At 41.4% G+C, this 20,436-nt stretch overlaps 1 protein-coding gene across 3 annotated transcripts in view; it reads left to right on the forward strand.

Annotated features, from left to right (window-relative positions):
* Positions 1-20,436, forward strand: part of NFATC3 (nuclear factor of activated T cells 3) — a gene marked incomplete at its 5' end in the record, with an annotated part of 124,705 nt that overhangs the window by 21,866 nt on the left and 82,403 nt on the right. For all 3 annotated transcript variants that reach the window (XM_027775086.1, XM_014591008.2, XM_014591009.2), the window contains 2 exon segments: positions 11,964-13,077; positions 18,357-18,519. In XM_027775086.1, coding sequence (XP_027630887.1) covers positions 11,964-13,077; positions 18,357-18,519 — 1,277 coding nt within the window.

Consider the following 20,436-nt stretch of genomic DNA (forward strand, 5'->3'; position numbering starts at 1 on the left):
CTATAGGGCACATGCGCTCGCCAGACAGACAGAGAGAGACAGAGAGACAGAAAGCGAGAAATCACCCCCCAGGGGGGATGGTCACGCTGCAATCCCTTCTTCTCCATTCTCCTTTCGGGATCTTGGGCATGCACGCACACGCGCCCGGCATGAGTTCTAAGCCACCGAATCCGGGACGCAAACCGCCGTCGACTACGTGGGAATCCAGCTACATAGCCATTACACTAACTGCTGGTTCCCCCAAGACCCTGTTTTAACAAACAAAAAACTGGCCAGAGGGTGGGGAGGAAGTTAAGGCGGCCGAACGTATAGTTCGGGTCCTGGACCCAGGGGCCTGAAGATCATGCCAGGCACATGTGTGTGAGTACCCAAAATCCTGAGAGGAGAATGGAGGCAAAATGGAGGAGAAGGGATTGCAGCGTGGCCATTCCCCAATGTGGTGATTTCTCACGTTCCCTTTCTTTCTCTCCCGTAAGTGCACATACCCTTCAGCAAAAATCTAAAACAAAAAACAAGTTAGGGCGGCTGGATTCCACCTGTGTAGTTTGAGTACTGGACCCAATGGCTTGGAAAAACATGCTGGATGCATGTGCACACATGCCCAAAATCCTGAGAGGAAAATGGAGAAGAGATTGTGGCATGGTCATCCTCCCTGGGGAGTGTTTTCTCACTTTCCACCCCTTTTGCTCTCTGTCTCTCTTCTGTCAAAACACGTGCCCTGTTTGCACACATGCAGATTTCAAAACCAAATAAAAACATAAGTTGTATCCTACATGCAGCAAGATGCATTTTTAAAGTAATTTTTGGGGACCAGCAGTTAGCATAATGGCTATGTCGCTGAACTCCCATGTAGTTGACCATGGTTTGAGTCCCGGACCCGGTGGCTTAAAACTCACGCCGGGCGCGTGTGCGTGCATGCCCAAGATCCCGAGAGGAGAATGGAGGAGAAGGGATTGCGGCGTGGCCATCCCCCATGGTGGGTGGTTTCTCTCTTTCTGTCTCTCTGTCTCTGTCTGTCTGGTGAGCGCATGCACCCCATAGCAAAAACCTCTTAAAAAAAAAAACAACAGGTTTTTGCTATAGGGTATTTTGCTCACCAGAGACACAGAGAGAGAAAATGAGAAATCACCCCTCACACATCTTGGGGTGGGTGATGGCCATGCTGTAATCCCTTCTCCTCCATTCTCCTCTCAGGATTTTGGGAATGCATACACACGTGCCCAAAGTGAGTTTCAAGCCGCTGGGTCAGGGACTCGGACTGTGTTCAGCCATGTAAGGAGTCCAGCCCTTTAACTACCACTATGTCACCTCCTGGCCCCGCAAAATGCATCTTAAATTAAAAATGAAAAATGGGGAACCAGCAGTTAGCGTAATGGCTATGTCTCTGGACTCCCATGTAGTCGACTGCGGTTCGTGTCCCGGACCCGGTGGCTTAAAACTCACGCCGGGCGCGTGTGCGTGCATGCCCAAGATCCCGAGAGGAGAATGGAGGAGAAGGGATTGCGGCGTGAGCATCCCCCCTGGGGGGTGATTTCTCGCTTTCTGTCTCTCTGTCTCTCTCTCTCTGTCTGGCGAGCACACGCTCCCTATAGCAAAAACTACTCAAAAAAAAAAAAAAAAAAAAACGAAAAATGTTTTGGGATATGGGAAGTGGAAGAGGGAGCTGAGTAGAGAAATGGAACAATATTGCTCAGTGGCATTCAAGGTTCAGCTCAGTAGGCAGTTTGAAGATTTGTATGTTTGCCAGGTGGGTTATTGTTTTCTGCCCCATCAGTATTTGACTTCTTATCGGTAACATTAGAGGAGACAGATGATTAGATTGATCCTGGGCTGAGATTTCTTGGGCTGAAGAGTAGATGGAAGTGAGCTGCAAGGAAAAAGGTAGTTGAAATGATGGAATTTGAGATTTAGAGAGGATAAGGGAAGAAGTGGAGCCAGAATAGACTAAAGAAAGATTGAGAGAAAAAGAGAAGAAGGATTAAGAGAGACTGCTGCGGGTTAGCAGATGGTGTGGTAGTTAGGGCACTGGACTCCCACATGGCTGACTACAGTTTGAATCCCAGACCTGGTCACTTGCTTTCTCACTTTTCTTCTCTCTCTGTGTCTCTCTCTTGTGAGCGCATGTGCCCTATAATAAATAATAGTAATAATAATAAATAAAATTAATGAAAAAAGACTATGCATCTACTTAGATAAGGTAACATAATGGCTATGAAGGTATAAGGGGTAGAAAGTGATGAGTAGTTAGGAATAGTCTTCAGAGAGAGAGAGACTGTAGGATTTTAAGATGACAAGAATCAAGGCCAGCTGGTAATGTAAGTGGTTAAGCTGTTGGACTCCCTCGTGGCCAACTGTAGTGTGAGTCCCAGACGTTGTGGCTTGAAAATCACACCTGGTGCATGTGTGTGTGCCCAAAATCCGAGGAAGAGAATGGAGAAGGGATTGCTGCATGGTCACTTAGGAGTGCTTTCTCACTTTTCCCTCTCTTTGTCTCTCACTGTCTCACTTTCTCTGTCCAGCAAGTGTACACATTCTATGACAAAAACTTAAATAAATAACTGAATTAAGTGTTGGAAGAATCTTGGGTACATCTTCGTGTATATAACACAGTTTGAAAGCCAGTGCGATGGTACAAACAGTAGATGAATTAGAGACCATTATTTAAAAAAATAATAAGATTACAAGAATCAAATGAGCTGTGGCATTGTCAAGACCTTAGGTATGTTCTTGGGAGATGGGTAATGAAGTGAGGTGAAGTTGAAGAACATGTATGTCAAAGGTGCCTAAGATCCAAGTAGACACTGAAGAGGAGAGAAAGCTTGTGCCAGGCACCAGCGATCTAAGGGACATTAGATAATGATAAAGTGAATAGAGGATGATTTAGCTGAATGATGTAGACCTTCCAGAGAACAGTAAAATATTCCAAAAGCTGGGTGAGGTACATAGAAGTGATTGAGAGAAAGGTGGTTAGAGTACGAATTCGAGAATTGGCGAATGAACAGCTGTCAGGAAAGCAATGTTCTCTGAAGAAAACCAGCCTTTGGTTTGAGGGATGGGGCTAGAAGGAGTCTCCTATTAAGAGGTTGAAAGTAGACAAGAGTCTGGTGAGAGCTATCATCCTTGTTAGGAGTCTAAGACCCATGGGAAAAGTGTAGCATAGTAAGTGATTAAGAGAAAAAGATGGAGGTGGGGTAGGGAGGTAGAAGGTGGCACAATGATAATGCTATTGAACCCAATGAGAATGTTCTTGGTTATTGACATCCCAGCCCTTCCAGGGTTCACATGTCTATGATTCTGGCTGGCTGAGGCTGGTGGTGGATCACAGCATGAAGACTGTTGGGGGTGTATGTCTCTGTATTTCTGTCTCTCCCTCTAATGGAATTAAAAATTTAAAAAGAGAAAAATACCAAAAGAAGGGAGAAATGAAGAAGGGATAGCAGTGTGACCATTCCTCATGGTGTTTTGGGCATGTACACACAGGTGCCTGGTGTGCATCTCAGGCTGTGGAGTCCCTGACTCAACCAGGCAACAGAGCTGGTCCTGTATTAGTTTTTTAAGTAATGAAATTGTATCTTTGACTTAGAAATTAAAGTCAATAGTGATGCTCAGATTATTGAGACCCAGATTTGTTACTGTAATATTAAATGTTGGATGTAAATATAACATTTATTTGGAATTTGTATTCTAGTTACTATGATAAGTGTTGATACACATTACCTTGAATCCTCATGGCAACCTTTCATTGTAGATATTATTCTCTATTTATAGATAAGGTAAATCAAACATTAAAACAGATTAATTGATGTAATGAAGGTCAGGCAGCTAGTAAGTGGTGTATTTGGCTCCAGAGTCACTGTTTTCATTGTATTTTTCTCCTCTTCTTCCCCCCTTGGGCTTGTGATGTCCCATACTACTTCCAAAATATGGTATATAATCCATTTTTTATCTTGTATGATCTTTTTTTTTTTTTTTTTTTCTAAATAATGACCAGAGCAGTACATAGTTTCTAGACCTTACAATAGGGGTTGAGAGAACACAAGAATTGAGGGAGAGAATCAGGGAACTGAACAGGCACCAGTATGTGTGATAATGCTTCAGGTATGCCAGGCTTGGTGGCTTGCCTCTTTTTTTTGTTTTTTTTTTTGTTTTTTGAGAGGTTTTTGCTATAGGGCGTATGCGCTTGCCAGAAAGACAGAGAGAGACAGAGAGACAGAAAGCAAGAAATCACCTCCCCCGGGGGGATGGCACACCGCAATCCCTTCTCCTCCATTCTCCTCTCGGAATCTTCGGCACGCACGCACACATGCCTGGTGTGAGTTTAAGCCACCGGGTCCAGGACTCAAACTGCAATTGACTACATGGAAATTCAATGACATAGCCATTACGCTAACTGCTGGTCCCTATCTTGTGCGATCTTAACTGTGTTCTGTGTTTGTTGGAATCATAACTAGACTGCTTTTTTTTTTTTTAATTGCTAGAGGGCATCTGTGCTCATGAGAGACAGAGGCAGAAAGAGAAAGCAACCCCCCAATGGGTGTAGCCACACCATGATCCTTTTTCCATCTCATCAGGATTTTGGACATACATGGACATGCATCCAGTGTGTTTCATGCCGCTAGGACTGGGATTTGAATATAGGTTGGTCATGTGGAATCTGACTTCCAGTGTGCACTGCCCTTAACCACTGCACTATGGGGTGGCCTGGTGAGTCCTTCTTTTAAAAAAAAAGAATATTTTATTTATTCATTAATTTTAATTTGACCAGAGAAAGAGAGAGAGAGAAAGTGAGAAAGCAAGCCACTAATCCAGGACTTGAACTGTAGTTGGCCACGTGGGAGTGTCTAGCACCTTAACCACCTGCTGATCTCCAATTCTTTATTTCTTTTTTTTTTTTTTTTAGACGTTTTTGCTATAGAGCACGTGCACTCGCCAGACAGAGAGAGACAGCGAGACAGAAAGCGAGAAATCACCCTCCAGGGGGAATGGCCATGCTGCAGTCCCTTCTCCTCTTGGGATCTTGGGCACGCATGCACACGCGCCCAGCGTGAGTTTAAGCCACCGGGTCCGGGACTTGAACCATGGTCGACTACATGGGAGTCCAGTGACATAGCCATTACACTAACTGCTGGTCCCCAGTTTGGGTTATTTCTGTGCTTTTAGGAGTTTGCTATTTTTTCTGAATTGTCCAATTTGTTAGTGTACAATTGTTCATAGTATTATCATAGTATTCTCATAAATATTTTTATAAACACCAGTTGAAAAATAGAGTCTACTATTAGGTTATACTAAACTAATGTTTGTCACCTCTTTGAATATATTCTTTTCAAAATTTCCTTGCATACTGTTTATGGAAGCTAATTCTTCAGGTACTTTAAACTCTGTATTGACTCTCAAATAAATAATAACAACTGAGTAGAACTGGTAACTGGTGGGGCCAGCAGGTGGCATGGTGGTTAAGGCACTGGACTCCCATATGGCCAACTATGGTTTCAATCCTGAACCTGGTGGCTTGCTTTCTCACTTTCCATTTCTCTTTCTCTCTCCAGTCAAATTTAATAATAGTAGTAATAATATATGGAATTAAATAAATTATTCTTTAAAAAAATTATTGGTAACACCTAGTGACATATCAAGAGCCAAGGAAAATACCACTTTTCAAGGAAATCACTTGGCTTGCTTTGTAATTGCCTGTTGATGTTGTAACCAGTGTTCTCAGTTTTCCTACCAACTGTTCTTGCTGAATGGCTAATACTCTTGAATAAGTTTATTTTCTGTGAACAGTGTTCTTCAGTTGTAGCAAACACAAATAACTCACCATCAGTAAACAGCTTTCTTTGCATAGCTAACAAATGAGCCATTCAGAAACTTTTCAACCTCATTTATATTTTTTTCTTTTTGTGAAGAAATCCTGCTGTGATAAGATACTTTTTAAAATTTTCTAATTTTTCTTTTATTTTCCTATGAATTGGGAGTATTGTGATGAATGCTTACTATGGTAATGCTGAAATATATTCTTTTAGTATAGCAGTAAGGTCATTATATGGTAAACACAGGTTTTACCATCTAATTTGTTAACAGAATAACCCATGCTCCACTGTGCTTTAAAACATTTGAGACCAGTAGATGGCATAATAGTTACCAGCAGCAAGTTTATTTTAGTACAGAAATTTTTGATGAAATCAATGTATAATGTTTTCATAATACACATTTTCTACGAACGTTTTGAAGATCCCTCATACCATGCCTTTGGAATATTTGTCTGTTTTCTCCTCTGTCTCTTTCCTTATCTTTACAGCCATCTTCTCTTCACTCTGATTTCCTGCTTCTAATCTGTGGACTAAATGAGCATATAACATTATGCGATCTAAAATTGAGTAAAGAGGGGCTGAATGAGGGGCCAAGGAAAATCCCTGTAAGTTAAACATACGAGCTTTTATACTGTGTATTTTGGATATTCAGAGACTTGTTTTGGTTCTGTCTGCTCGACCACTTTTTGAATAGGTGACATTGTAAGCTAAGTTGTAGAAAGTTCTTGGCTGTATCCTAATTCGAACAGGCTAACAGCATTGCTAAAAAAAGTACATGGTTCAAAAATTCCTAATTGAGTGGCTGGCTCTGTGGTACAGCAGTAATAAGCTTCTCAGGAGAAACTGGATCCCACATGGTTGACTGTAGGTCAAATCCTCTGTCAGCCTGAAACACATTTGGCATGGGCACGAGTGCCCAAGATCTGACAGACTGGAGGACTGCAGGAAGGGGATTGATGAGTAACCAGACTTCCCTTCCTCCCGCTCCCTTTTTCTTACTGTCTTATGCATGCATATGCTCTGTATCATAAATAACAATGAAAAAAAAATTGTGGGTCAACCCCATAGCATAGTGGTTAAGCGCTATGTACTGGGAGTTCAATCCCACATGGGCAACTGCAGTTTGAATCTTGCCCCAACAGTTTGGGTGCTTGTGTGGCATGCTCAGATATCTTAATGGGAAGACATTGATGACAAAGGATTGTGGTCCAGGCCTTAATGGGGATTGTGCTTGTTTTGTTTCTCTTTCTCTCTGGAGAGTACATATATACCTTTTGGCAATTGAAAAAAATTCCTGAGGATTTTGCTGACCTAACTTATGGAGTAGCATGGATTCTATAAGGGAAGTAATTCCAACTTTAGTGGTATCACATAAACCTCATAAATATCAGGAACTTACTAGGAATGTATAAGCAGTCCACATTATTTTCAAATATAATAGAAATCATGTCATTCTTTTTAAAACTCTTACATGGCTTTTAGTATCGCTTAAATAAAATTCAGCTTCCTTACTGTGGTTTCTTCTTGCTTCTTCCAGCTTTCCCCTTCATTTCTTAGTTCTAGTAACATTGGGCCTTTTAAGTCCTCAAAGAAACCAAGGTCTTATGTGATTCAGAATGTTTGCTTATACTTTTCTCCTGTGTGAGAACCATCACCTTATCCCCTCATGCCTCCCTGCCCTCACTGACTCCCTTTCTTTGCTTGTTGGTTCCCATTATCTTTTAGGTTTTAGCTTGCATGCTTTCTCAAAAAGGCCATTCCTGTACTCTCTGACAAATAAATTCCTCCTGGGTTGGCAGGTGGCATGTAAAGTGCTAGACTTGTACAGAGCTGACTGTGGTTCAAGTCCTAGACCAGGTGACTTGTTTTCTCACTTTCCCTTTCTCTTTCTCTGGCCAAATTTAATAATAATAATAATAAATGTAATTAAATAAATCTTTCAAATAATTTAAAAAATAAATTCCCTCTTTAGTTTCTTTTTTGCTACTAGTAGCACTTAGGATTTTTAATTTGTGAGATTTTAAGAAATTTGTTTATTTCTTCTATGAGCAAGGGGGGGAGCATTCCCAGAATGGTCTTCATGCCGTAATACACCCCCAGCCTCAGCTATCCTGGATCAGGATACTGGTGTACTGGGAGGCCTCAGAATGTGTACGTGGAATCTTCTAATTTGGATCTAGCCTTGGAGAGCATTGCGTTACTACCTCTGTACCACTGTCTGGTTCTTGAATTTGTGTTTTGTCCGTCTCTCTTGAGATTTGATACTTTATGAGGGCAGGGACCATGCATGCCTTGTTACTATGCCTTCCATCTAGAATAGTACCTGTAAAATATCAATAGTAATCATGTCATTGATAGTTGGTGAAGGAATGTGCACTGTTTTCACTTGACTTCTGGGATGCCACACTCTTGGTTCACTTTCATTTCATTGGTGTTCCTTCTCTCTCCCAGCTCACTTGTCTTCCTGGTTCCTAAACTTTGATTCTGTCCTATACCTTGGTTTGAATGCTTTTTCCCCCCTTTATTAGATCACTGGAAAAGTCCAGACATATTTTTCTTTCTTCTTTTATTTTTTAAAGAGGTTTTTGCCTTAGGGCACATGCACTCACCAGGGAGACAGATAGACACAGTGAAAGGGAAAGTGAGAAATCACCCCCAGGGGGGATGGTCATGCATTAATCCCTTCTTCTCCATTCTCTTCCTGGGATCTTGGGCACACACGCACATGCACCTAGCGTGAGTTTTAATCCACCAGGTCCAAGTTTCAAACCGTGGTCTGGTATGTTGGGGTCATGATGTAACTACTATGCTATCTGCTGGTTTCCTGTGATGTATATTTTTTATATAAAAATGTGTTGTGTCTTTTCAGATGACCCAATATATGCATCTTACTCCGTAATGACTTGGTCTTACAACTTTATAAGTAAATATCATCTATACAATTGTGACTCTGAAATTTACATTGCTAGCCTTTGTCTTTTTTTTTTTTTTGAGAGATTTTCACTATAGGGCACATGCGCTCGCCAGACAGACAGAGAGAGACAGAGAGATAGAAAGCGAGAAATCATCCCCCAGGGGGAATGGCCACGCCGCAATCCCTTCTCCTCCATTCTCCTCTTGGGATCTTGGGCATGCACGCACACGCGCCCGGCGTGAGTTTTAAGCCACCGGGTCCGGGACACGAACCGCGGTCGACTACATGGGAGTCCAGCGACACAGCCATTACGCTACCTGCTGGTCCCGCTAGCCTTTGTCTTTATGTACAGATATTTGTTTGCTATGTCCTTTGTTTATTAGAATCTCATATTTAATAGGTAGAGTTTTTTATTTCATATCTCCCTAATTTTTCTTTTTCCTCATCTCACTAATACTGTTGATGCTCTAAACCTTCATGTCATCCTTGACTATTCTCTCATATTCAGTTACCAAGTTCTGTCTGTACTACCTTAATCCAAAGTCTTCCTTCTAATGGCTTCTTTTACTTTTATAATACATTATCATCCTTCTCCTGTGTTCCATTATTCTCATGTGGATTACTACAGTAGTCTCTTAAAAGTACATTAGATCATGTAGATCAGATTCTGACACTTTTATTTAGAACCCTCCAGTGATTTCTCATCTCACAAGGCCTTACTTGCCTGATCCCTCCTGAACACATACACATCAGTCCTCATTATTCTGTCACCTTACTCATTTCTCTTCCCACTGGTTCTCTTGCTTTTTCTCATACACTCTGTCCTCAGGACTTTGCACTTACTATTTTTTTTTAAAGAGATTTTTGCTGTAGGGTATGTGAGTTCATCAAAGAAACAGAGAGAGAGACAGACAGCAAGAAATCACCCCCCGGGAGGGATGACCATGCCACAATCCCTCTCCTCCATTCTCCTCTTGGGATTTTGGGGATGCATGCACAAGCACCCAGTGTGTTTTAAGCTGCTGGGTCCAGGACCTTAACCACGTTAGACTATGTGGGAGTCAGTTCAGTTACATTTATATTCTTTTGATATCTCTTCAAACATTGGAGAACACTTTCCAGACCTCACATCTTTATCCTCCTTATTCTGCTTTATTTTTTTAATAGCAAGTACTGCTTGATATATGTTACTATTAGGTTGTCATTTTTGCATAGAAAAATACATCACGACTTTCCCGACAACCCAATATAATGTAAATTACATGAGAATGAGGACTTAGTTTTATTTTCTGTTGAGTTTTTAGTATCTAGAACAGGCCTGCTATATAGTAGCTATTCAAATATTTTTTAAATAATTATTTTTATTTAACGTAATTTTATATATTTATTTTAATCTGACCAAAGAAGGACAGAGAGAGAGAGAGAGGGAGAGATGATTACAGGTTTGGGACTCCAGCCACGGTCAGCTATGTGGGAGTCCAATGTCCTTAACTACCACGCCATCTGCTGGCCCCTCAGATATTTATTAAATGAATGAATAGAATCATTGCATTTCTGGTTTGGAATGGAATACATGGTTGAAAGTGAACAGCACAAGGTTAGCACTCTTAAGAAAAGGAAAATAAGATATAGAAAGAAAAATTTTTGGAGAGGTTTTTGCTATAGGGCGCGTGTGCTCACCAGAAAGACAGAGACAGAGAGACAGAAACTGGGATATCACCCCCCGGAGGGGATGACCATGCTGCAATCTCTTCTCCTACATTCTCCTCTCAGGATCTTGGGCACGCATACACACATGCCCACCATGAGTTTAAGCCACCGGGTCCGGGACTTGATCCACAGTCGACTCCATGGGAGTCCAGCGACATAGCCATTACACCAGCTGCTGGTCCCAAAACTCGTTTTTTTGAAGATAATATTGAACTAACAAAATAACCACTTCTGGGGCTTTCCTAGCTTTGGACCTTATGTTATGTTGGATAATTAATATCACTTTCTTTTTCTTAGCTAGTTGGAGTTGGGTTTTCTGTTGTTTGCAGCTAGTAGCTTTAAGAGGTATGCATTATTTTCCAGGGGTACTAATGTCATGAAGCATTGTGCTCTTTTTGACTACTGATAAGAGGCTAAAGATATGTGCTTCTCTCTGTTTTGTCTATGAATGGTATTATCTTTGGTCTCCCAATGATGATCTCCTTGGAAAAAGTGAAGGTCTTCAGCCAGCACCATGTTCTAAAGCTTCATACTTCAGCCTTTGTGAAAATAGATTATATTCCTCCTTACAAGTGAAGTTTGGGACCAGCTCCATGGCCTGGTGGGTAAGGCAGTCAGAACCCATATGGCTGATCCTGTGGTTTAGCATCCAGACCTGGCAGCTTGAAAAACCCACAAGGCATGTCTACATGCATGTCCAAAATCCCAAAAGGAAGGAGAAATGGGGAAAAGGGATTGCAGTGTGACCATTCCCCATGGGAAGTGCTTTCTCCTCTCCCTGTCTGTCTGTCTGGCAAGCATACGTGTTCTCAAGAAAAAACAAAAACAAAAAACAAGTTTTAAAATACTCTTATTGGTACAAACACTCTCAGTAGGTAGTCTGACAGGGCATGTTTAGTGTTAAATACTTCAGCAAGCATTAATTCTAAAAGTTTGTCCTTAGGATTACTTTAATGATTAACCATAAATTAAAAGCCCTCACAAATTATTTTCTTGTTAAGCAAAGGTCCCAGTGGTATGGCTGAATGATGATAAGACAGTAAAAACACAGTGCTTTGAGATTGGCCTACTTGGGAAGGTTCTGAGTTCATGTCCAGAGACCTTTCTTGAATATGCCTGGTGTGTATGCCCATGATAAGGGGCTGCTGAGGCTGGACATGGGTTGCTGTGCCAAGATCCTGCTTCAGGGTGTGCATGCTTGCTGGCTCTCTTGGAGAAGAAATGGATAAATAAACTTAAGAAAAAAAGCATTTATTGTTTTTAGATTATAATATTTTCTGGTTCTCATTTTAGAAAATACAGAAATCAAAAGAAAAAAATTACATATATAATTGTATACTATATCTGCAAAAATTACCAGGTGCATGAAACAAAAAACACACAATTTAGTGGAGCAAATGATACACATTTTATGTTCCACTTTTTTCTTTCAAGATTATATACTTTCTCATCTAGAACAATTTATACATCTAAATTTTCTAATTCCTTGTATTGTTTTGTTGTTTCGTTTTATTTTGCCTTCCCTCCCATAGATCTTGAGCCAGATGATTGTGCATCCATTTACATCTTTAATGTAGATCCACCTCCATCTACTTTAAACTCACCACTTTGCTTACCACATCATGGATTACCGTCTCACTCTTCTGTTTTGTCACCATCGTTTCAGCTCCAAGCTCACAAAAACTATGAAGGAACTTATGAGATCCCTGAATCTAAATATAGTCCCATAGGTGGCCCCAAACCATTTGAATGTCCAAGTATTCAGATTACATCTATCTCTCCTAACTGTCATCAAGAAATAGATGCACACGAAGATGACATAAATGACCCAGAAAGGGAATATTTGGAAAGGCCTTCTAGAGACCATCTCTATCTTCCTCTTGATCCATCCTACCGAGAGTCTTCCCTTAGTCCTAGTCCTGCCAGCAGCATCTCTTCTAGGAGCTGGTTCTCAGATGCATCCTCTTGTGAATCTCTTTCACATATTTATGACGATGTGGACTCGGAGTTGAATGAAGCTGCTGCCCGATTTACTCTTGGATCCCCCCTGACTTCTCCTGGTGGTTCTCCAGGAGGCTGTCCTGGAGAAGAGTCCTGGCACCAACAGTATGGACTTGGACATTCCTTGTCACCTAGGCAATCACCTTGCCATTCTCCTAGATCCAGTATCACTGATGAGAATTGGCTGAGCCCCCGGCCGGCCTCAGGACCTTCATCAAGGCCTACTTCCCCCTGTGGGAAACGGCGTCACTCAAGTGCTGAAGTGTGTTATGCTGGATCCCTTTCACCCCATCACTCACCCGTTCCGTCTCCTGGTCATTCTCCCAGGGGAAGTGTAACAGAAGATACCTGGCTCAGTGGATCAGGCCTTGGCCCAGCACTTTTTCCATTTCAGTACTGCATAGAGACTGATATCCCTTTGAAAACAAGGAAGACTTCAGAGGATCAAGCTGCCATATCACCAGGAAAATTAGAGCTCTCTTCAGATGACCAAGGGAGTTTATCACCATCCCGAGAGACTTCAATAGATGATGGCCTTGGATCTCAGTATCCTTTAAAGAAAGATTCATCTGGTGACCAGTTTCTTTCAGTTCCTTCACCCTTTACTTGGAGCAAACCAAAACCTGGCCATACCCCCATATTTCGGTAAGTTGATGGAAATAGTCATTGGTCATTTTCCTTGCTTATGGATCATTGGTGGCATGTAACTATTTTGGCTATATATAATGATTTAACCATTTCTGTTCCTCTTCTGCATGTTTTAAATATTTCTACCAAATAACTTATATTTGTGTTTATTTTTAAAAGTAGTTTTAGGGGGCTGGCAGGTGGCGTGGTGATTAAGGGTACTGGACTCCCACATGGCCAACCGCGGTTTGAGTCCTGGACCTGTTGGCTTGCTTTCTTGCTTTCTCTCAATCTCTCTCTCTTACTATGTCCCTCTCTGGTCAAAAGAAAATAAATAAATAAAGTTAAAGTAAAATAATTCTTTAAAAAAAATGTTTTTAAGTGGTTTTAGAGGGACCAGCAGGTGGTATGGAATGGTTAAGGGTGCTGGATTCCCATCTGGCTGACCCATGTTTCGAGTCCTGGACTTGGTGGCTTGCTTTCTCGCTTTTCCTCTCTCTTCTTCTTTCCCTCTCTGGTCAAAATAAAATGAATGAATAATGGACCAGCAGTTAGTGTAATGACTGTGTTGCTGGACTCCCTTATAGTTGACTGCGGTTCGAGTCCCAGACCCGGTGGCTTAAACTCACGTTGGGTGCGTGTGTGCCCAAAATCCTGAGAGGAGAATGGAGAAGGGATTGTGGCGTGGCCATCCCCCCTGGGGGTTGATTTCTCGCTTTCTGTCTCTGTGTCTCTCTGTGATTCTGGCGAGTGCACGCGCCCTATAGCAAAAACCTCTCCCCCCAAAAAAAGAATGAATGAATAAATGAAATTAAATAAAATAATTCTTTAAAAAAATAGTTTTAGATAGACTAACATAATTTTTCAAATTTATTTACTTATTTATTTTTGGAGAGGTTAGAATCCCAGACCTGGTGGATTGAAAAATCGTGTCAGGTGTGTGTGCACCCCAAATCCTGACAGGATAGAGAAGAAAGGATTGTGGCATGGCCATTCCCCCTGGGGAGGTGATTTCTTACTTTATCTCTCTGTCTCTCTTTGACAAGCACACGTGCCCTGTAACAAATGTAGAAAATAGATAAATAAATAAAACTTTCACATTCCTTTTTTTTTTTTCTTTTTTGAGAAGTTTTTGCTATAGGGCGCGTGCGCTTGCCAGGAAGACAGAGAGAGACAGATAGAAAGTGAGAAATCACCCCCCAGGGGAGATGGCCACACCACAATACCTTCTCCTCCAATCTCCTCTCAGGACCTTGGGCAGGCATGTACATGTGCCCAGCGTGAGTTTAAGCCACTGGGTCTGGGACTTAAACTGCAGTCGACTACATGGGAGTCCAGCAACATAGCCATTACACTAACTGCTGGTCCCAAAACTTTCACAGTTCTAATAAATTTTTTTCTTTTTTTTTTTTAAAGTTTGCTATAGGGGGTGTGTGCTTACCAGACAGAGTGTGAAAATGAGAAAGCTCCCCATGTGGGAGATGGCCATACTGCAGTCCCTTCTTTTCCATTCTTCTCTCAGGATGTTGGGCATGCATTCACATGTGCCTGGCATGTTATTTTCAAGCTACCAGGTCTGGGACTTGAACTACATAGTCAGCCATGTGGGATCCAGCTGCCTTTATCACCACATTACCAGCTGGCCCTCTAATAATTTTTAATTTTTTTTGGAGAGGTTTTTGCTATAGGGTGTGTGTGCTCGCCAGAAAGACAGAGACAGAGAGATAAAAGGCAAGAAATTACCCTCTATGGGGGATGGCCATGCCACAATCCCTTTTTTTCCATTTTCCTCTCAGGATCTTGGGCATGCATGCACACATACCCAGCGTGAGTTTAAGCCACTGGGTCCAGGACTCGAACCACGGTTGACTACATGGGAATCCAGCGATATAGCCATTACACTAACTGGTGGTCCCAATAATTGTTTTTTAACTTTACTATGGAGCGCGTGCACTTGTCATGGAGAGAAAGAGAGAAATATTCACCAGGAAAATGATAATTCTCCTCCATCCTCCTCTTAGGATTTTGGACACACATGCATACCTGCCCGCATACATACCTTGCTTTTTTTGTTCTTTTTTTTTTTTTCCCCCCAGAGAGTGACAGTGAGAGGAAAAGTGAGAAATCAATTCCCGGGGAGATGGCCATGTCACTATCTCTTCTCTGTTCTCCTCTCCTTTCTGAATTTTAAATACTCACTCATATACAACTGGTTTGATTTTCAGGTTGCAGGATCTGGGATGCTTAACTGCAGTTGGCCATGTGGGAGTCCAGCACCTTAGTCACCACACCACCTACTGGGCCCTGCATGTTTTTTTGTTTGTTTGTTTAAGCTGCCAGTTCTAGAACTTGAACCATGCAGTTGACCAGGAGGGATTCAGCCACCTTAACGGCCACACCACTGACTGGCCCACTAATAAAGTTTTTATATGTATTATTTTTATATGTGTATGTTACTTATAATATTTATTTTTACTTATGTCATATATATTTGAATCTTGAGTCTAACTGAAGTTTATTTTGGTGTAAGGAGTGAAAAAGAATAATGTAATGACTTTCTTTTCCAAATAGCTTATCAGTTATCACAATACCATTTAAAGACTCAGTGTAATTTATAATTGGTTAGAGAAGACAACTTTTATTATATTTTACATTCTCACATGAAATTTTGTCTGTTTAGGGTTTATTTTTTTCTTTTTCCCTTTCTTTCTTTTAATTTGCTATAGGGCACATGTGCTCTCCACAGAGAAACAGAGTGGGAGAGGGAGAGAAAAATCACCCCACACATACCCAGTGGGGTAGCCATGCACAGTCCCTTCTCTGTTCTCCTCTTGGGACTTTGGGCATGTACACACATGTGCCTAGCGTGCTTATTAAGAGGGTTTGGTACTTGAAACGCACAATCAGCTATGTGGGATCTAACCACCTTAACCTCAATTCTACCTGGCTGGCCCTTCTTGTTTTTTACTTTTTTTTAAGAATTATTTTATTTAACTTTATTTTTTTTTTATATTAATTTGATCAGAGGGGGACAGAGTGAGAGAGAGAGGGGAAGTGAGAAAGCAAGCCGCCAATTCCAGGACTTGAACCGCGGTCAGTTATGTGGGAGTCCAGTACTCCCAACCACCATGCCACCTGCTGGCCCCTGTTTTTTACTTTTTTGTTTTGATTTTTTTTCCTTTTTCTTAAATATGAATGTTTATTTCTCAATCCTGAGCTTTGGAAAAATATTTAGAATTATGGTATTGAAGGATTTTTCAGCCTATCGTTCTGCTTCTGAAATTTTTGTTAATCTCCATAAAGGTTTGCTTAAGCCTGCAGAATAAGTACAGAACTAGCTGAGAGTTGATGAGGTTTAGTTGTTTGAGGCTAATAAAAATTAGTACCTTTGGGGCCCATAGGTGGTGGGGTGGCTAAGGCACTGGACATTCCCACATGACCCACCACAGATTGAATCCTGGACCTGGTGGCTTGCTTTTTCATTTTTCCTCTCTCTCTCTCTGTGTTTCTCTCTGGTAAAATTAAAATAAATGAATGAATAAATAAAATAATTCTTTTTAAAAAACTTGATACTTTTGGCCCAGCCCACAGCCAATACCTAAGGGAATCACATCCCAGATAGCCAACTGTGGTTTGATCCTGACTTCACTGGCCTGAAAAACATACTAGGTATGTGTGCAGTAGGAAGAGCAATAGGGAAGAAGTGAGGCAAGCAACATGGATAGTAGACTCACTTCCACAGATGAGGAAGAGGTATATACTAATACTTCCAGTGAGGGAGAGGTATATACTAATACAGAGAGAGTCATTTGCATACTTTTAAGAAATTTAATTACAGCCCAGGTACAGTGGCGCAAGCTGGAATGTACCACTGTGTGGTAGCTGGGGCTTTATGGAAGGTTTGGGATTGGCTCCCACCCTGCTTTGGTTCTGGTTAACTGGGAGACTGGGGCAGAAGGATTGTGACATGGTAAGACCCTGTCAAAACTCTCTAGCTCTGTCTCAAAAAAAAAAAAAAGTGACAGCTGTTGACATAGTGTTAAAGCAGTTGTATCCCATACAACCGACTTCAAGGTTCAAGTCAAGACCTGACAGCTTGAAAAACGTGGGGCGGGCCAGCAGGTAGTGTGGTGGTTAAGGTGCTGGACTCCCACATGGCCGATTGTGGTTCAAATCACAGACTTGGCAACTTGCTTTCTCACTTTCTTTCTCTGGTTAAACTAGAAATTTAAAAAATTAATAAAAATAAAATAAGTTAAAATTAAACAAAAACCATGTGGGGCACCTGTGTAGGTGTACCCCAAATTTCTTTTTTTTTTTTTTTGAGAGTTTTTTTTTTTTTTGCTATTGGGCGCGTGCGCTCACTAGACAGACAGACAGAGACAGAGAGACAGAAAGCGAGAAGTCACCCCCCAGGGAGGGGTGGCCATGCCCCAATCCCTTCTCCTCCATTTTCCTCTTGGAATCTTGGGCATGCACACACACGTCCCCGGTGTGAGTCTAAGCTACTAGGCCCAGGACTCAAACCACGGTTGACTACGTGGGAGTCCAGCAACATAGCCATCAAGCCAACTGCTGATCCCAACCCAAAATTTCAAAAGGAGTAATGAAAGAGAAGGGATTGCAATGTGACCATTCCCCTAGCAGATGCTTTCTCACTTTCATTCTCTCTCTTTTACAATTCTATGACTGCATGCACCCTCTAGCAAAATAAAAAGCAATATAGAATTACTATTCTCTTGATTGTTTTGTAATTAATACATATAACTGAGAAACAGTTAACAGTTTTACAAATCGTCTTTTTCCAAAAAAATGAGAAACTAGAAGTATGTAAAATAGATTTTCTTTCTTTAAAAAAAGAAAATTTCCAGAGGATGTGTATGCTCACCAGGGAGAGGCAGAGAAAAACAGGGAAAGGGTGAGAAAGCACTACCTATGAGGAATGGTCATGCCGCAACCTCTTCTCCATTTCTCCCTCCTTTTGGGAATTTGGGCACACAGACACATGTGCCCAACATTTTTTCAAGTCCTTGGGGCCAGGACTTGAACTGTGTGTGAGCCATGCTGAATCCAGTTACCTTCACTACCATACCACAGGCTGGCCTTTGGTTTTATTTTTTAGATTAAAGAACTACTTATTAAGCAGCCAGCACAACCAATTTATGACATACTAAGTTTTCTTCTGGAATATTTTGTTTTAAAAGTCATAGAAGAAATGTTGATACTGGCTAAGAAGTGATTTCAATCACTGTCATCAGTAGCATGGTGAAATGCATCTTTGTGTGTTTTGTTTATAGCACATCTTCATTACCTCCACTAGACTGGCCTTTACCAACTCACTTTGGACAGTGTGAACTGAAAATTGAAGTGCAACCTAAAACTCATCATCGAGCCCATTATGAAACCGAAGGTAGCCGAGGGGCAGTAAAAGCATCTACTGGGGGACATCCTGTTGTGAAGGTATGAGACTTTTGGGGCTTGCCTTATAAATATCATGCATAGATGATTTAATTTACTCTGGTATTACAGAGCCCAAAGAGAGAAAATTCAAAATTAGAAAGCCTGTTGTTTTATGTGCTTATTGATATGGGTACACTTTGCATTGAGTTTCCTTTTGTTGGCTAAAAGATACTCTTTTGTTTATTTTTTATCTTAAAAAATATTTATCTAATTTCATTTATTATTATTTTTAAATTTGACCAGAGAGAGACAGAGAAAGGGAAAGCAAGAAAGCAAGCTATCATGTCCAGGACTTGAACCATGGTTTACCATGTGAGAATCCAGAGCCTTTAACCACCATGCCACCTGCTGGCCCCTAAAAGTTTTTTTTTTTCCGAACTGACTTATAGTTTGGGAAGCTGGGGAAAGATTATAGTGGTCAAAGAGCTGTTTTTTTTGATAAAAAGTCTATACTATGTTTATAAAATACATACTCACTTAAAACTTAATACAAAGCAGGACCGCAGTTGGTGTAATGGCTATGTCACTAGACTCCCATGTAGTCGATCACGGTTCAAGTCCCAGACCTGGTAGCTTAAACTCACACTGGGTGTGTGTGCGTGCATGCCCAAGATCCCTGGAGGAGAAGGGATTGCATCGTGGCCATGCCCCCTGGGGGATTTCTTGCTTTCTGTCTGTCTGTCTTTCTGGCGAGCGAGCACACCCTATAGCAAAAACCTCTCAAAAAAAAAAAAAAAAAAACACAAAAAAAAAAAAGAACAAAAAAGAAAAGAAAATACAAAACAATAGAAAGAATTTAACTCTCTCAGCAATAAATGGTATTGGGACCAGCAGATGGCGTAATGTTTATGTCACGGGATTCCCACATAGTTGATCGTGGTTCGAGTCCTGGACCTGATGGCTTAAAACTCATGCTAGGTGTGTGTGTGTGCATGTGTGCCCAAGATCTTGAGGGAAGAATGGAAGAGAAGGGTTTGTGGTGTCATATTCCCTGGGAGAGAATTCTTGCTTTCTGTCTCTCTCTGGTGGGTACACATACCCTGTAACAAAAAATCTCTCTCCAAAAAATAAGAAAGAAATGGTATTACTGTTTGATTAACTTTCCAGATAACTTGCTGTATTTTTAGTGGGAGACTGAAAGGAGGACTAGAAAAATGAATGAATTTGCTTTTTAATAGCCAGAGCGCAAGTACACTTGCCAGAGAGAGACAGAGAGAGAGAGGGACAGAGAGAGGGAAAGCATCCCCTAGTAGAGTATGGTCATGTCATAATCATTTTTCCTTTATGTCTCTATCCTATTAGGATTTTTGGCATATAACCAAATGTACTAGTGTGTTCTTTGAGCCACCAGGCTTAGGGACCCAAACTGTGGTCAGCCATGTGGGAGCCACTGTGTATGTACTGTGCTCTCTATGCTATGAGGCTGCAATTTTTATTATTTTTTTTAAAAGAGATTTTTGCTATAGGGAGCGTGTGCTTGACAGAGAGACAGAAAGTGAGAAATCACTCCCCTTGGCGGGGAGGGGGCCGCACCACAGTCCTTTCTTCTCCATTCTCCTTTCGGGATTTTAGGCACGTTTGCACATGGCATCCAGTGTGAGTTTTAAGCTGTTGAGTCTAGGATGAGAACTGTGGTCAACTATGTTGATGTACTCATTATAACATCTGCTTGTCTTGAGGCTGGCAGTTTTTTAAGGGTAGGATTAAACAGAACATTTTTGTGATTATTTCTTTTTAGTTCAGTTTATTAGAAGAAAACAGTGGAACCAGCAGTTAGCGTAATGGCTATGTCGCTGGACTCCCACGTAGTCGACTGCGGTCCGGGTCCTGGACCCGGTGGCTTAAAACTCACGCCGGGCGCGTGTGCGTGCGTGCCCAGGATCCCGAGAGGAGAATGGAGGAGAAGGGATTGCGGCG

Source organism: Tupaia chinensis, unplaced genomic scaffold (assembly GCF_000334495.1).
Source record: "Tupaia chinensis unplaced genomic scaffold, TupChi_1.0 Scaffold000523_1, whole genome shotgun sequence".
NCBI classification, from domain to species: Eukaryota; Metazoa; Chordata; class Mammalia; order Scandentia; family Tupaiidae; genus Tupaia; species Tupaia belangeri.